This window comes from Cyprinodon tularosa, unplaced genomic scaffold (assembly GCF_016077235.1).
Source record: "Cyprinodon tularosa strain WSP-4 unplaced genomic scaffold, ASM1607723v1 ctg447, whole genome shotgun sequence".
NCBI lineage: Eukaryota > Metazoa > Chordata > Actinopteri > Cyprinodontiformes > Cyprinodontidae > Cyprinodon > Cyprinodon tularosa.
Window position 1 is genome coordinate 270,834 of NW_024039171.1, and position 17,062 is coordinate 287,895.

The 17,062-nt window shown below is 44.4% G+C and overlaps 2 protein-coding genes across 6 annotated transcripts in view; one reads left to right on the plus strand and one right to left on the minus strand.

Annotated features, from left to right (window-relative positions):
* LOC119793251 (synapsin-3-like) overlaps positions 1-17,062 on the plus strand; it is a 152,415-nt gene that overhangs the window by 44,723 nt on the left and 90,630 nt on the right. The window contains exons 5-6 of the mRNA XM_038300325.1: positions 10,136-10,292; positions 12,974-13,063. Of these exons, the coding sequence (XP_038156253.1) occupies positions 10,136-10,292; positions 12,974-13,063 (247 nt within the window). The remainder of the gene's footprint in view (positions 1-10,135; positions 10,293-12,973; positions 13,064-17,062) is intronic.
* Positions 14,988-17,015, minus strand: LOC119793252. Of its 5 annotated transcripts, none has more exons than XM_038300331.1 (3): positions 16,813-17,015; positions 15,805-16,251; positions 14,988-15,573 (listed from the first exon to the last, which is right to left on the minus strand). In XM_038300331.1, the coding sequence occupies exons 1-3, from the start codon at positions 16,838-16,840 to the stop codon at positions 15,005-15,007; spliced, it is 1,044 nt and encodes a 347-aa protein (XP_038156259.1). In that variant the 5' UTR covers positions 16,841-17,015; the 3' UTR covers positions 14,988-15,004. The 5 variants fall into 5 exon arrangements, with proteins under 5 accessions (XP_038156259.1, XP_038156256.1, XP_038156254.1 ...); XM_038300328.1 differs by having other exon boundaries at positions 14,988-15,463; positions 15,541-16,251; XM_038300326.1 differs by having other exon boundaries at positions 14,988-16,251.

Sequence of the window (17,062 nt, forward strand, 5' to 3'; positions counted from 1 at the left end):
ATATCTGTAACTCTACTAACGTGTTTGATTCGTTTCTAAGGCCCCAGCAGTCCATAAGAGTAATGAGTGGACCTCCCCCCTACATCAGGGGTCGGCAACCCAAACTGTTCAGGGAGCCATATTGGACCAAATTAAGAAATCCGCCTGGAGCTGCAGAAATGTAAAAGGCTTCTATCAGCCTCGTATGGCAACCTGGGCTCCAAGTTTATTAGCCAAATATAAAAAAGGACTACCTGGGCTTAAATATATAATAAAAAAATTGTGATTAAATGTTTATACTGGGGCAAATTACACATCGCGTGACTGCTGGACGATATTTGGTGCTTTAAAGTTGTTGGGAAGCGTCTGTTTCAACCGTTGCCAAATTCTCCCGAGTGGTGCCCGACTTTACGCGAGTGAATAAAGTGAATGTGATTGGTCCATTTTCAAGGGGGCGGGATTGTTGTAGCCGGTTTGTGGGAAGCATCCAGTTAGCATCTTAGTGCTAGCAGGTTCCCAATGGGAAATTCCATTGCGACCAAGTAGCACTAAATTGGTGACTTAGAAACGACGCTGTCAAGGAACGCTATGGACAGAGGAAACATGCAAGAGGAGGAGAGTTTAGTGTCGGAGGTCGTGGATGAGTCTCCTCCGTCATCCATTTTTTATTTAGAGGAGGAAAGCGGGGACGAAGATGTTGTGGAAGAGGACGCCAGGGCGGCAGAAGCTTGGTTTGGTGTAGAAGGCTTCCAGCCGTACATGTTTGAGCCCTTGCCTCGCTACGCTGCCAGTTCTGTTAGCTCTACGCCTGCTGAAGACACAGACGTCCATCCCCGTGAGCACTGGGACTAGACCAAATGTACCAGGGGGCCAGGAGGGGGGCCAGCGTGTTTTCATGGGGGAACAGAAAAGCATGAAATAAAAAACAGGGCGATGGATTCAAATATATTAAGATAGCAGCATGAAGTGACATTTTTATTAAATTAGGTTTAATTAAAATTCTTTCTTATTAGGTCAACATACATTGAGAGTCGACTGTTGGTTCCACACTATAATTAGCAACTCACTCAGTAGATTTGCTTTCTGTAGGGATGGGTGGCGTTCAGTACCAATGCCATGCAAGCATCATCTAAAACGTGCTGATGCTGCTTCCTCATGGTGCCAACTGCAGGCCATGAGCTGCTAATGGATGCTAACGGTGCCAAATGCAGGAGTTAAATGAAGGAATCTATTTAAAGAAAAACGTCCATCCATCCATTTTCTTCCTCTTCATCCGGGTTACGGAGGCAGCAGTCTCAGCAGAGATGCCCAGACTTCCCTCCTCCAGCTGCTCCCTGAGGAGACACCAGGCCAGCTCAGAGACATCGTCCCTCCATTGTGTCCTGGTTCTTCCACCAGGCCTTTTCCCAATGGGACATGCCTGGAACACCTCCTGAGGGAGGCGAGCAGGAGGCATCAGGAGCAGATGCCAGAGCCTCCTCAGCTGGCTCCTTTTCACATGGAGGAGCAGAGACTCTACTCCGAGCTCCTCACCCCATCTGGAAGGGTGCGCCCAGCCACCCTGCGAAGGAAACTAATGTCGGCCTCTTGTATTCGCAATCTTGTCCTTTGGGTCGTTACCCAGATCTCCTGACCATAGGTGATTTTTTTTTTTTTTTGGAAAAAAAAAAAAAAAAAACCTCCAGAGAGGTTAGAAAAGTCTCTAAATTTAGAAAAATATTTGCTAAGTTGGCAAATAGCAGTTGGTTTTCACATAATCACCATCTGTTGCATGCAATGCTGCGTTCACATTCGCCTCAGAAAATCGATCATTCTTCCTTTCCCTCTATGTCCTGATGATGCTGCTTGGTAGTACTGGTGGATTTGGTTTGGTACCAAATCCGTTAGCCATTCCTAATAATCGTTTCCACTTTGTTTCTTCTTCTGTTTTCATTTGATATTTCTGTACAATGAGAGGATTCTGGAGTCCCGAAAAATGAGATAAAAATGCGTGAAAAGAGCTCAGGCTGGGGTTAAAATCTAGAAAAGCAGGAGCAGCTGCAGAAATGTGCAGATCTGATAAAACAGGTCAAACTTTACCTGCAGAAAATAAAGAAAACTGAGCAAAACTGTCATGCTGAACGTGCTACGTGGCACATAGTCTGCAGCAGAGCCCTACGCCACAAGTACAGTAGTTGTGGCATGTTGTTCACAGATGAAATTCTGCACTCAGCCCTTTGGCTTTACTAGAACTCGCTGCCAAAACCTCCGTCCAGCATCTCTGCTCAGATGATCCGGCCAAACGACAGCAGCCAAAGAGCCGCCTGACTCCTCTCTGCTGTAACCACGCAGCCCAAAGCAAATAATTCATCAGGACTGATCAGGATCTGCCACTGATTGGTAAACTGCTCTTGATGAAGTGGTTTGAAGGTTTTCTACCGTTTAATTTGCAGTAAATCATTTGGGTTGATGCCAGATTCAAGGGCGTAGGTTTGATTTGAACTTTGGTGGGGACACTATTGGTCGGGTGTCATTGGTGCTGCAATAGGCGTGCCCTTTTTTATGCTCGATGTGAGCATCTGTACTGATAAGACAAATTCATTGTTAAAAGAGAAAAGCATCATTTTGCTACATTAATAAAAATCTTATAAGCACTACACTCATTAGATGCTGTTTATCAATGTTTGAAGTATCACCGGCTCTGATGAATGTGGAATTAGGACTGTTTTCCACTTTGTAAATGGTTTCGTTTGCATGACTAATAGAGAAGGTAAATACAGTATTTTCTTTTGAAGATATACAATTGTGCAGAGTTAAACCCCACTCTTATATTTTACCTACTATGCTCTCTCTGTATCCAGCAAAATAATACATTCATTAAAATATTAACGTCACTATAAAAGTTGAACATCTGGGCTGTAGTTAGGTTAACTCTGTATAGCCCATTTCATGTATTTTATCTAGGGCTGAAAAAATGAATCGTATTAATTAATTATTTCAATAATCATCAACTAATTTAGTATGTGATTAATCATTAACTGGAGAATGGAGACTATAAAACATAATATAAATGTAAAATGTCCCTTTCCCCTACAGAGCAATCCACTTAGATCAGTAATTATACCAAAATTGTAAAAATACTATATATATATATATATATATGTGTGTGTATATATATGTATATATGTATATGTGTGTATATGTATATGTGTGTATATATATATGTGTGTATATATAATATATAAGATAAAAAAAATGTTTTGTCTATCAATATTCTCCATCCAGTACTCCTCATGTCGAAATATTTTAGTTTCACCTGGTTTATTTAGACATCACCTGAAGCACTGAAGGGCAGCTGCTTCACCTACAAGCTGCCCTGCATCATTATTACTGGATATCTGTGTTTCCTATAATCATATAATGTATAAGTGCAGTTTTAATAGTAAAGGATTAAATGTAACACAACCTTTTATCATTGTCCTATATTGCTTACTGTCTGACTGCTTAAATAGCTCCTTACTGTATGTCTATTTTCTTTTTTAGTGGCATCATCTACAAACACAACACTGAGCATGAGCCTAAGTGTATTAAAATATAAAATAATTTTTAACAATTATAAAAGACAATATAACACTATCTTATCTGTAATTTAACATTATCCAAAATAAACAGCCAGATTCAAGCATTTTTACCAGACATTAATGTTTATACTAATTTACTTATAGACTGTGTGGAAATCTATGAAAGATAAAATCAATGTTTATATTCTTCCTTTGTTTGTTCTTGTCTTTATCCTATTTCTAGAAGTATAAATAGTCAATAAAATAGAACTATTATTATGTGGAACCCTAATTATGCTTTTTAAACGAAAAACAGCAGATGTTTAGGCCCCATTTCTTGTTGTTGTACTCTATAAGAGAAATAACATCTGCTAATAATTATACCTGAACTTTCTCAAAGAGTCATAAAAAAATGAAAACAGTAATAGCAACTAAATATTGGTAAAAAGGAAACCCTCACTTTTTCTTTTTTAGTTGGCTGTGGATAAGAATCAGAAATGTTGATGGCTTACAGCCTTTATTTGCCCATTTTGTGTCTTCAGAACTCCTGGCTGACTCAGAATATTTCGCTTTATTAAAGAAAAAAAAAGTTTTTTGTTTTTTAGTGTACATGATATTCATTTTTTTAAAATTGGGACTAGTTTTGTAGCCTAATATTTATTTTAGTAACCGCAGCATTCTAGTGTGAATAAATTTTCTATTTTGTGCTCCAAGCACGGACGGACTAGAAAACAGCCAATCAGAGAGAGAGAAGGCGGAACCTAAGGCAGAACAACCAATGAGAGTGGAGTTAAACAGCGCAGCACAGTTCCATGCGCTGCTGCGTGAAAGGGACAGGAGAGACCAGGCAGAGGAGCTGCGAGAGGAAAAGAAGCCACTGCTGCAACAACTACTGCTGTAAATTATAAACATGTTGTTCACATCCAATTATTGGTAGGGACAATTAGGTCGGTTCAAAATTTTGGTAGGGACATGTCCCTATGGTCCCTATGCAAACCTACGCCCATGGCCAGATTTATGGGCTAAAAATGGAAAAATGAAATGGGGAGCTTGTTAAACTGTAGGATTCAGCCTCTTTGCTGCTCTTAGAGGAATGAATTATTACTCCTGCTCCAGATTATTGGACACATAAGGTTTCTACAATAATAACCCCATTTGTAACTTCCTTTTTGCAGGTGCAACAGGTGATTATTGAAATGATCTTAATGAACATCAGCCTCACAGTAAAGGCTGCATCTTTCTGCTGGTTTTTACAATATATTTGCAAACAAAAGGAATTTTATGTAGTTTATTTAACTGCCAAACTCATCATTTTGATTCGATCGCCTTAATATAGAAGTTTTAGGAGTTTTTTGCTCTGGTAGCATAGGAGGCATAATTGAAGTACCGCGGTTATATAGAGGCAAAAGTTTTTATATCAACTAAACTAATGAGATATAAGAGAAGACAATCAAAACCATCCAATCCCAGATTAATTTGTGTAGGGATTATCTCTATAGTCATTGCTCTAGAGGCGGGGTAGGATTTGGACGGGTCACCAGTCCTTCATTGTAGCAAGAACCTACAAAGAACAAGCAACCATGCGGCACGCACCGTAGAGCAACTTTTAAATAACATCTAAATAATAGATTTCACCAGTGACCAAGACCACAGCCTCCAAGATCTAATAACCATCTAATGGTGCGTTCACCAGATCATCCGGTTTACATGCAGTCTATGGGGGGCGGTGTGGAGGAGTCCAGCGGTGCGTCTGAGCATCAGGAACGACTCATCCAATCGATTTGGTGTCCAGTTATCTAACCTTAAAAACTCTTTCTATTCACTTCCAGCCGCTACGAGCGGCAGCAGGAAATCCCCCACAGGCTGCCTGCAGCAGAGAGCTTCCAGCAGGGATTCCCAGCGCTGCCTCCTGGCGGTAGCTGGAGGTCTGGAGCTCCCAACAAGAACTGCAGATTATAGTGGGATTATAATCCTGTTGAACTTCTCATAATCCGATCTGTCCTGGAAGCCCGATCTGTACCATCAGCTCATTTGCACATCCAGATATACATCCTGGTCGCCCGCAATTTTATTTTGTAAAAAATACTTAAAGTGCATTTTCCCTCTCTAAAAATAGAAAGCGTACTAAACTATAATGTGTTAAAGGTTAATAATGTATTTCCTCATAAAATAAATGCATTTAAATCCTTTCAGTTTTATCCTTCTGTTCCTGATCTGCACAGGAAATGAGATGCTACGCTACTTCCTGGAGCTAACTGGAGCTAGCTTTGGATTTAATCATAAATCTAGTCTGAGTTTTATGTTTTCCTCTCATGTTAACATTATGCGATATAGTTAATCTAAAGAAAGAATCAATTAAAAAAGCAGATAAACATGGTTTAATCAGATTTACTGCTCTGATCGTGTCCCATGATGACGTCAGACAAAACGTTTCATGGAGAAAAAGGAAAAAGCATCAAATTGTCTCTGAAAAGTCATTAAACAATTTTTAAAGATGTTTATATGCATTCTTTAGTGAGTTAAGGATGGAAATAAGTAATTTTAGAATCATAATGACATTATTTATGGACATTCGGATAAATTTTGGGGCGCAAATGAGCTGATGGTACGGATCGTACTTCCTGGACGGATCGGGTCGTGAAACAATTTTTACTACTCATAAAGTAAATAAAGCCGAGCTGCTCTCTAGCTGGAAGCTACAAAACAGAAAACATCGAGGTTAAAAAAACATCTTAACCAGCGGTTGACCCAACATCCAAATGTCGGCTTTTAGCATTTTTTAAGCCCAGATTGAGTTTGGTGGGAACGCACCTTTAGACCAAGAACAGACCCTCTAAGACAAAGACTGAATATCTAAGCCTAATACTGACTTTAAACTTAGATTAACTTTATTGTCATTTTGTATACAAACCAGTGTGATGCAGAGTCTCGATTTGTGACTTTATTTGGAGTTTTTTCAACAGGTCAGCAGTCAGCCGCTAAGACCGAGACTGAGCGTTCTGAGGCCGAGACTGAACGTTCTTAGGCCGAGACTGAACGTTCCGAGGCCAAGACTAAAGGTTCTGAGGCCGAGACTGAACGTTCCGAGGCCAAGACTAAAGGTTCTGAGGCCGAGACTGAACGTTCCGAGGCCGAGACTAAAGGTTCTGAGGCCGAGACTGAACGTTCCGAGGCCAAGACTAAAGGTTCTGAGGCCGAGACTGAAACGTTCCGAGGCCAAGACTAAAGGTTCTGAGGCCGAGACTGAACGGTCTGAGGCCGAGACTGAACGGTCTGAGGCCGAGACTGAGCGTTCCGAGGCCGAGACTGAGCGTTCTGAGGCCGAGACTGAACGTTCCGAGGCCGAGACTAAAGGTTCTGAGGCCGAGACTGAACGGTCTGAGGCCGAGACTGAACGGTCTGAGGCCGAGACTGAGCGTTCCGAGGCCGAGACTGAGCGTTCCGAGGCCGAGACTGAGCGTTCCGAGGCCGAGACTGAGCGTTCCGAGGCCGAGACTGAGCGTTCCGAGGCCGAGACTGAGCGTTCCGAGGCCGAGACTGAGCGTTCCGAGGCCGAGACTGAGCGTTCCGAGGCCGAGACTGAGCGTTCCGATGTCGAGACTGAACGTTCCGATGTCGAGACTGAACGGTCCGAGGCCGAGACTGAACGTTCCGAGGCCGAGACTGAACGTTCCGAGGCCGAGACTGAACGTTCCGAGGCAGAGACTGAACGTTCCGAGGCCGAGTGTGAACCTTCTGAAACCGAGACTATCCTTGAGCCCATCCCTACAACGTCTTCATAGTTTAAGACAAAGATAGACCTGAGTTTCTGGTTGGATCCCAAAGATGCCCAGGCAGACCTCATGCTGGGGTCAAGAGTGAACCTTGCTGCCAGGCAATGCTCAAGAAGAAGAACAATCCATCAAACATCAGTATATTAACGTAGGAATTATTAGTGTTCCTGTCTTTCCCGACGATCTTCTCCAAACCCGACTTTGTGGTCGAATACTTCTAGTTGTTTTCCCCTTTTCTTCTTTCAGACTGAGTTTACAGGTTTTTTATTATTATTTTTTTTACTGTGGTTTATTTTTTGGGTGCTCTTAACATTTTAAATTTGCTCCTGTCTGTTTCTCAGATTGCAGTACTTTTCTTTGGCAATATTTAGGCGGAAGCCAGTTGTAATTTCATTGATTAAGTTGTTCTATTTGGAGGCCAAAAAAAGACGACTTTAAAGATGTGATTAGGCTAATTGTTAAATAACAAACTTTCTCTCTTATCTTATATATAAAACCAAATGGGACAGTTTTTTATGCATAAACATAAAAACGTTTGCAAACAGAGGATTTTCCAAAATAATCGATTTCAGTAATCATTTTACTTTGTAAGGACGATCAATTATCATACCAAATGTAAAAAATTGCAATAAACCAAACAAGCTTTTTATGGTAGTCAATTTGTAAGTCACTTCTAGTGCAAATGTTACTAAGTATTGAGCTTTCTGTCTAAAAACCTTCATAAGAGACAAAAACATTTATCCTTGTTAACAGGAAAGCAGATTTATTTTCCTTTCTAAGGTGCATTTCTCCATGACGGCATTGAGCCAGCAGCACAATGCAGCATTGTGTGCGAGCCCTGGGGCGATCCGCGGTATGTACTGTTTGACATTTGTGGCATTCCCGCTGAGTTTTACCGTGATTACTCTTATCAACGCGAGACTGCCTGATGGACGAAGATAAGACCGTCATCAGCTTTTCAGACCAGCAGTAGGTCTTTATGAAGAAGAATGTTCTCTCTGACACACGTGTTCCTATGGAGCTTATTAGAAGGTCAGATATTATTTATGATAAGGGGATCTGGAGACCAAATGGATGCATATTGTCCCAAGTATGAATAGTTTCCTAGCTTAGGAATGCTGACACAAACGTCCTTTGGCACCGTTTGAACATCTAGCTGTAGAAAAGTCATGATAGTCAAAGACATCTCAGTCAGTTCATACTTTTTCTTGTTAAAATATCGGTATTTTACCCCTTTACAGAAAGATTTACCCATTTAATCATCATCATCTTTACGAAAAATACCACCAGAATTATAACAAATTAGTAAACAAAACAAAAGGTTTGTAGTAGACCGGTTCTGAAACATCGGACTAAACCTAAAGAGTAGTAATAAACAGAACAGGAACCAAAGGTTTTAGCATGACCTGGAAAGTTTGTTTATCCAGAATCCGTTGCTGGAGGAATTTACTGTAACCTTTTGTCAAAGAGCGATAAATTCTACCTGGATGCATGAATTTGTGTGCTAGCTGTACATCTTTCTCCCCATATCTGTGGTTGTGAATCCACTTGAAACATATTAACACCAGCTAAAGGGCTGGAGAGTTACATTTAGCTACTCTTCTTAAACTATGCTGCTGCCATCAACACCTTTGTTTCTAGATGTTGGAGATCAGCCTGTTTTCCAGTGTAGTCCTGTTTCTCTGACTGTGACATGGGAGCTGGCTCGGAGCTCGTCTGCCTGGCTGTGTGTTTCCTGGACGGGCCCGCCTGTGGAGCTGGTTGACAGTTGCCTTTTGTATCTATGCTTCTTTTTCTATGTCTGCTTCTGTCTCCTTGAACTCCAGTCGGCCTCAGCAGACAGCTGATATTTCTCTCCAGGATGGAGTCACATCCAAACAGGAACAGACCAGAGAAAAATCAGAGAGAGCAGAACGTTAGAGATTGAACTAACAGATTCTGCAGAGTGGGAGAATAGAGATAGAATGAAGCAGAATGATGAAAAAGGGATCCCTATGTACTCCAGCAGTCTAAGCCTATAGCAGCAGAACTATAGAGATAGCTCAGGATAACCTGAGCCACTCTAACTAGAAGCTTTATCAAAAAGGAAAGTTTTAAGCCTAGCCTTAAAAGTAGACAGGGTGTCTGCCTCACGGACTAAAACTGGTAGTTGGTTCCACAGGAGAGGAGCCTGATAACTAAAAGATCTGCCTCTCATTCTACTTTTAGAAATTCTAGGAACCACTAGTAAACCTGCAGATTGAGAGTGAAGTGTTCTGATCTTCTTCATTGTAATTTTTGATTTTTGTTGATCAGTTCTTATTTAAACAATTCCATGTCCTTAATTATGGCAAATATATAGAACCTTAATTAAATAAAATAAGTACAAATCCTTTGAGAAAGCGTTTCATAGAGATTGCTCCTTGGTAGCCACTTTCCAACCCCACAGCGATGTTTAGTTAAGCTATCGTTTAAACTGGATGCTGATCAGAGGTGTCCAGTAACAAAGTACAAATACTTTGTTCTCTTAAGTGGATATTTTTCTATCTATACTTAAATGGAGATTTTTAGACAACTTTCTACTTCTACTCTTTACATTTTTTTGCAATTGTCTCTACTTTCTACTTTCACATACCAAGATAAATAGTTTTTCAAGATGATGCAAATCATCAAGATATAAAACTAAAAAATGAAGTATAATTCAAAATTATAGAACAATGTTCCTTTAATAGGGTAGAGCAGTAAAGATTCTGTCCTTAACAGTTTTTTCTGCATTACTTTAACTTTTTTACTTTAAGTAGTTCTAAAAATGGTGACTCTTAACACCCTCGTCACTGTTCCGATTCCTCTCGTGTCTTTCTACAGGTCCTTTAAGCCAGACTTTGTCTTGATTCGCCAACACGCCTACAGCATGATTCCTGGCGAAGACTTCAGAAACCTTGTGATCGGCCTGCACTTTGGTGGCGTCCCAGGTGTCAACTCTCTCTTCTCCATATACAATTTCTGCAGCAAGCCTTGGGTGGTAAGTCATCTCAAAGAGCTCTTTTTCGCTTTGCTTTAACCTCCACAGGCTGCTGAGATTATTCTCTCAGCAGCAGATTCCTGTGCCTGATTTATATGAGCTTTTACTGCAACACCTGCGTCTGAAACAGGTGGTTTTTGTCACTGTACTTATTAGTTGGTTAGTAGGAAATAAAAAAGCCAGAAGTGTTTAGTGTGAAATAAGTAAAGGCTTAGCTTTGCATGACCTCATAAATACAGTCTTGCCAGTTGCAATTTAGGTTTAGAACATGCACAACAATGGCTGGACACTTTTAATGTGGCCTGTAGAGGTACCTCTGTGTCCCATTTTATTGCCCTGTTATGTATTTCATCAGGCATGTAAGACGTCCCAGTGGTCAAATCAAGGTTTAGTATTCCTAAAACTGAAACAGCCTCTTAAAATGTGACAAAAGAAAATTAAAAACAATCCACTAGACTGTTTCCTGGTTTGAAGACATTTCGTTACAGGACCTGAACCCGCTAGGGGTCCCTCGTACTCGTTACAGGACCTGAACCTGCTGGCGGTCCCTCGTACTCGTTACAGGACCTGAACCCGCTCGCGGTCCCTCGTACTCGTTACAGGACCTGAACCTGCTGGCGGTCCCTCGTACTCGTTACAGGACCTGAACCCGCCCGCGGTCCCTCGTACTCGTTACAGGACCTGAACCTGCTGGCGGTCCCTCGTACTCGTTACAGGACCTGAACCCGCTCGCGGTCCCTCGTCCTCGTTACAGGACCTGAACCCGCTCGCGGTCCCTCGTCCTCGTTACAGGACCTGAACCCGCCCGCGGTCCCTCGTACTCGTTACAGGACCTGAACCCGCTCGCGGTCCCTCGTACTCATTACAGGACCTGAACCCGCCCGCGGTCCCTCGTACTCGTTACAGGACCTGAACCCGCTCGCGGTCCCTCGTACTCATTACAGGACCTGAACCCGCCCGCGGTCCCTCGTCCTCGTTACAGGACCTGAACCCGCCCGCGGTCCCTCGTCCTCGTTACAGGACCCGAACCCGCTCGCGGTCCCTCGTCCTCGTTACAGGACCTGAACCCGCTCGCGGTCCCTCGTCCTCGTTACAGGACCTGAACCCGCTCGCGGTCCCTCGTCCTCGTTACAGGACCTGAACCCGCCCGCGGTCCCTCGTCCTCGTTACAGGACCGTACTCATTACAGGACCCGAACCCGCTCACGGTCCCTCGTCCTCATAACAGGACTTTAACCCGCTCGTGGTCCCTCGTCCTCACTACAGGACCTGAACCCGCTCACGGTCCCTCGTCCTCGTTACAGGACCTGAACTCGCTCACGGTCCCTCGTCCTCGTTACAGGACCTGAACTCGCTCACGGTCCCTCGTCCTCGTTACAGGACCTGAACTCGCTCACGGTCCCTCGTCCTCGTTACAGGACCTGAACCCGCTCGTGGTCCCTCGTCCTCATTACAGGACCTGAACTCGCTCACGGTCCCTCGTCCTCGTTACAGGACCTGAACCCGCTCGTGGTCCCTCGTCCTCATTACAGGACCTGAACCCGCTCACGGTCCCTCGTCCTCATTACAGGACCTGAACTCGCTCACGGTCCCTCGTCCTCGTTACAGGACCTGAACCCGCTCGTGGTCCCTCGTCCTCACTACAGGACCTGAACCCGCTCGTGGTCCCTCGTCCTCGTTACAGGACCTGAACCCGCTCGTGGTCCCTCGTCCTCACTACAGGACCTGAACCCGCTCACGGTCCCTCGTCCTCGTTACAGGACCTGAACTCGCTCACGGTCCCTCGTCCTCGTTACAGGACCTGAACCCGCTCACGGTCCCTCGTCCTCGTTACAGGACCTGAACCCGCTCGTGGTCCCTCGTCCTCATTACAGGACCTGAACCCGCTCGTGGTCCCTCGTCCTCGTTACAGGACCTGAACTCGCTCACGGTCCCTCGTCCTCACTACAGGACCTGAACCCGCTCACGGTCCCTCGTCCTCGTTACAGGACCTGAACTCGCTCACGGTCCCTCGTCCTCGTTACAGGACCTGAACCCGCTCGTGGTCCCTCGTCCTCATTACAGGACCTGAACCCGCTCACGGTCCCTCGTCCTCATTACAGGACCCGAACTCGCTCACGGTCCCTCGTCCTCGTTACAGGACCTGAACCCGCTCGTGGTCCCTCGTCCTCATTACAGGACCTGAACCCGCTCATGGTCCCTCGTCCTCATTACAGGACCTGAACTCGCTCACGGTCCCTCGTCCTCGTTACAGGACCTGAACCCGCTCGTGGTCCCTCGTCCTCATTACAGGACCTGAACTCGCTCACGGTCCCTCGTCCTCGTTACAGGACATGGGGAGATTGCTCCGTTCAGGCGGTCGCGACGGCATTCTGGAACGATCTTCCTCTTTTCTTGCGATGACTTGATTCTGTTGATGACCAGAGGACCTATTTGTTTAAGGAAGCATTTTAATTCTAGTAGATTAGGGTTTTTTATGACCATGTTGTTTTTGACTGTAAATGTATTTTATTAGTTTTATAATTTTGTGAAGCACTTTGTGACCTCTGTCTGTGAAAGGTGCTATAGAAATAAACATTACTTACTAATGATCCTAAAGCTATTTCCCACAGCTGTAGTTTCTATTTAATCCGTGTTTTTCCTCAATTCATTGAAGGTTGACGTGTTTATTTCTCTCTGCAGTTTTCTCATATGATCAAACTCTACCATTCCCTCGGCCCAGAGAAATTCCCTCTGAATGAGCAAACCTTCTACCCAAACCACACGCAAATGGTGAGTGATTTCTGACATTATTTACAATCTAAAACCACAAAAAAAGATGGAAATACACAAATGAAATCACAAAAAGCCTTGTTTGGTCCATTTTCTTTGAGTCTTTATTATAAAAATATAAAACAGAAATTAAGTCAAACATTTCTCTAACCTTACAGATAACACCCCACCCACCCCACAGGAATCAGTGCTTAAACACAGACTGTACACAACTTTCTTCATTTAAGTTTTTTTTTTATATTTCAAACTTGACCAATTGTTTCTGTGTTAAGCAGACATTATATTTACACAAACAGAAACCACAGAAATAATGAAACAGAAATGCCACAAATGGAGCAAAAACTTAATGGACATTCACAAACAATATGCAGCATTTCAAAATAAAATAATAATTTTTCAATAGTTTTAGTTTTAAAAAGTTGCTTGAATTAAAGCTTACATGCTGCAAGCTAAATATTTTTTGTTAGCTTAGTGGAAAATAAGCTAAAAATCTGATAATGAGACAAACCTGAAGCTTAAGTTTTTCTTGAATTTTCTTTGTATTTTCAGACGTAAAACTAACAAAGTTTTACATTTCAGAGGAATGCGTTTATGAAAGTTGACGCCCGTTACTTCTGTCGTATAGCTTAGCTGTTTGTGTTTCTTTTCAATTTTCTTTTATTTAAACAGTCTGCTTCATAATTATTACATAAAGAAATACAGCTATTAAAAAAACCAACAACCAAGTAATAAAACTTATGAAGCAAACCGCTTTGTTTCCCTGCTCTTACATTGCTGGTTTTTCGCTAATATGTGTAAGCTAAGCTAAGCTAGCTAGCTACACGACCGCAGATATCAGAACGGACCGCAGCTTTCTAAACCCATTTTCTCTGAAATTTTCAACTTTTTGACACTTTTTAATCAAAAAGTTTTTCTTTCTTATCCATATGAGGCAAATCTGTGTCTGTTAATGGAATGGACTGAAGGGAAACAAACAACGGAAAAACAAAAATCCAGATTGATTGAAAGCAGGTGAAGAAGAATGATCTTAGTGATAAAAAAAATCATGTCTCACATATATATTAAATAAAAAAGATTGAATATACACTTAAAAAAAATCTCATACTGTGTAACCTTTTAAAACTGCATTATAATCAGGTTGTTGAAAAGTACCAGCAAAAGCTATCGAACACAAAGGAGTCCCGAACCGTTTATAAGCTAGCGCTTCACAGACTCATTTAACGTGTCGCTCCGCTGGTCGCAATGAAAGGTGAGACTATATGGTACTTGTCGTCTTTCTGTTTTTGGACGTATAATGACAGGGTTACGGTGTAATCCAATAAACATAAATAAATGCAATATAGAGATTTCAGCATTTCTTTAGCTTATTTTTATATACAGCATAAAATAAAAATATCACAACTCAAAAATAAAAGAGAGCTCTTCCCTGTGTTGGCACTGCATTAAAGTTAACATTTCTGAAAATAAAATCTATGCACAGCAAAGGAGGATGTTTGGTGGGTGATGTGATGCCGCCACTCAGGGAAGCAGAGGTACGACCATCTTAAAGAGTTACAGTAACTGTTCAGCATAGTTGATCTGAAAATACATTTTTATTTCATTTCCCAATTCAAATATAGAGGTAATGGTCACATAACTAGAATATTGGCACAAAATCCTGCTTTTGTGCCGGGCATACACTGTACGATATTTTCAATCATTCTACTCGTCTACAGTAGCAGCCATTAAAAATGGTCCTTCCCAGTCAAATGCCAGCCGAATGGTGGCTCACTTCCCTGCATCTCCCAGCAATATCCCCTCCAACTTCCAGCCACTGCAGTTACCCCCTCTTGCATATTTATTTACTCTGACTCCACCCTTTCACTGAATTACAGGGTCTGACCAGGAGATGGCACTTGTCTTTAGATTTTAATGTTGAGAAATCATGACTGAAAAAATATTTTAGTACAAAGATTGATGTCTAAAAAGGAACTGTAGGGGACCAGCCAAGGGCCAGTCCAGGACCAGCCAATGACAAGCCAAGGCCCAATCCAGGACCAGCCAATGACAAGCCAAGGCCCAGTCCAGGAACAGCCAATGACAAGCCAAACACGAGCCAAGGCCCAGTCCAGGACCAGCCAATGACGAGCCAAGGGCCAGTCCAGGACCAGCCAATGACGAGCCAAGGCCCTGTCCAGGACCAGCCAATGACGAGCCAAACACGAGCCAAGGGCCAGTCCAGGACCAGCCAATGACGAGCCAAGGGCCAGTCCAGGACCAGCCAATGACGAGCCAAGGCCCAGTCCAGGACCAGCCAATGACGAGCCAAACACGAGCCAAGGGCCAGTCCAGGACCAGCCAATGACGAGCCAAGGGCCAGTCCAGGACCAGCCAATGACGAGCCAAGGCCCTGTCCAGGACCAGCCAATGACGAGCCAAACACGAGCCAAGGGCCAGTCCAGGACCAGCCAATGACGAGCCAAGGGCCAGTCCAGGACCAGCCAATGACGAGCCAAGGCCCTGTCCAGGACCAGCCAATGACGAGCCAAACACGAGCCAAGGGCCAGTCCAGGACCAGCCAATGACGAGCCAAGGGCCAGTCCAGGACCAGCCAATGACGAGCCAAGGCCCAGTCCAGGACCAGCCAATGACGAGCCGAGGCCCAGTCCAGGACCAGCCAATGACAAGCCAAACACGAGCCAAAGCCCAGTCCAGGACCAGCCAATGACGAGCCAATGACAAGCCAAGGCCCAATCCAGGACCAGCCAATGACAAGCCAAGGCCCAGTCCAGGAACAGCCAATGACGAGCCAAACACGAGCCAAGGCCCAGTCCAGGACCAGCCAATGACGAGCCAAGGGCCAGTCCAGGACCAGCCAATGACGAGCCAAGGGCCAGTCCAGGACCAGCCAATGACGAGCCAAGGGCCAGTCCAGGACCAGCCAATGACGAGCCAATGACAAGTCAAGGCCCAGTCCAGGACCAGCCAATGACGAGCCAAGGCCCAGTCCATGACCAGCCAATGACGAGCCAAGGCCCAGTCCATGACCAGCCAATGACGAGCCAAGGCCCAGTCCAGGACCAGCCAATGACGAGCCAAGGCCCAGTCCAGGAACAGCCAATGACAAGCCAAACACGAGCCAAGGCCCAGTCCAGGACCAGCCAATGACGAGCCAAGGGCCAGTCCAGGACCAGCCAATGACGAGCCAAGGGCCAGTCCAGGACCAGCCAATGACGAGCCAATGACGAGCCAAGGCCCAGTCCAGGACCAGCCAATGACGGGCCAAGGCCCAGTCCATGACCAGCCAATGACGAGCCAAGGCCCAGTCCATGACCAGCCAATGACGAGCCAAGGCCCAGTCCAGGACCAGCCAATGACGAGCCAAGGCCCAGTCCAGGACCAGCCAATGACGAGCCAAGGCCCAGTCCAGGACCAGCCAATGACAAGCAAAACACGAGCCAAAGCCCAGTCCAGGACCAGCCAATGACGAGCCAAGGGCCAGTCCAGGACCAGCCAATGACGAGCCAAGGCCCAGTCCAGGACCAGCCAATGACGAGCCAAAGGCCAGTCCAGGACCAGCCAATGACGAGCCAATGACAAGCCAAGGGCCAGTCCAGGACCAGCCAATGACGAGCCAAGGCCCAGTCCAGGACCAGCCAATGACGAGCCAAGGCCCAGTCCAGGACCAGCCAATGACGAGCCAAGGGCCAGTCCAGGACCAGCCAATGACAAGCCAAGGGCCAGTCCAGGACCAGCCAATGACGAGCCGATGACGAGCCGAGTCATTGTCATCGTCATATGGCCGACTGCCGATCACCCCTCGTTACGCCCCGTCAACTAAACGAAGCAGGACGCACCATGAGGCTGAAACTTGACCTGATGCAAAGAATTTTTACATGACTGGAAAATTGACCCGAAAGGGGCAGAAACTGGTACAGTGTACGCCCGGCTTTAGCAGTATTGATAGTAAGTTCTGTGCAGAAGTGATAATAGTTTTTACATCACTTTAATAAAATAATA

Coding starts and splice junctions, on each gene's coding strand:
- LOC119793252 (XM_038300326.1), bottom strand. CDS start 16,840: ATGACGATGACAATGACTCGGCTCGTCA. Junction 16,252..16,812: donor GACAATGACTCGGCTCGTCA/TCGGCTCGTCAT, acceptor CTGGACTGGCCC/TTGGCTCGTCATTGGCTGGT.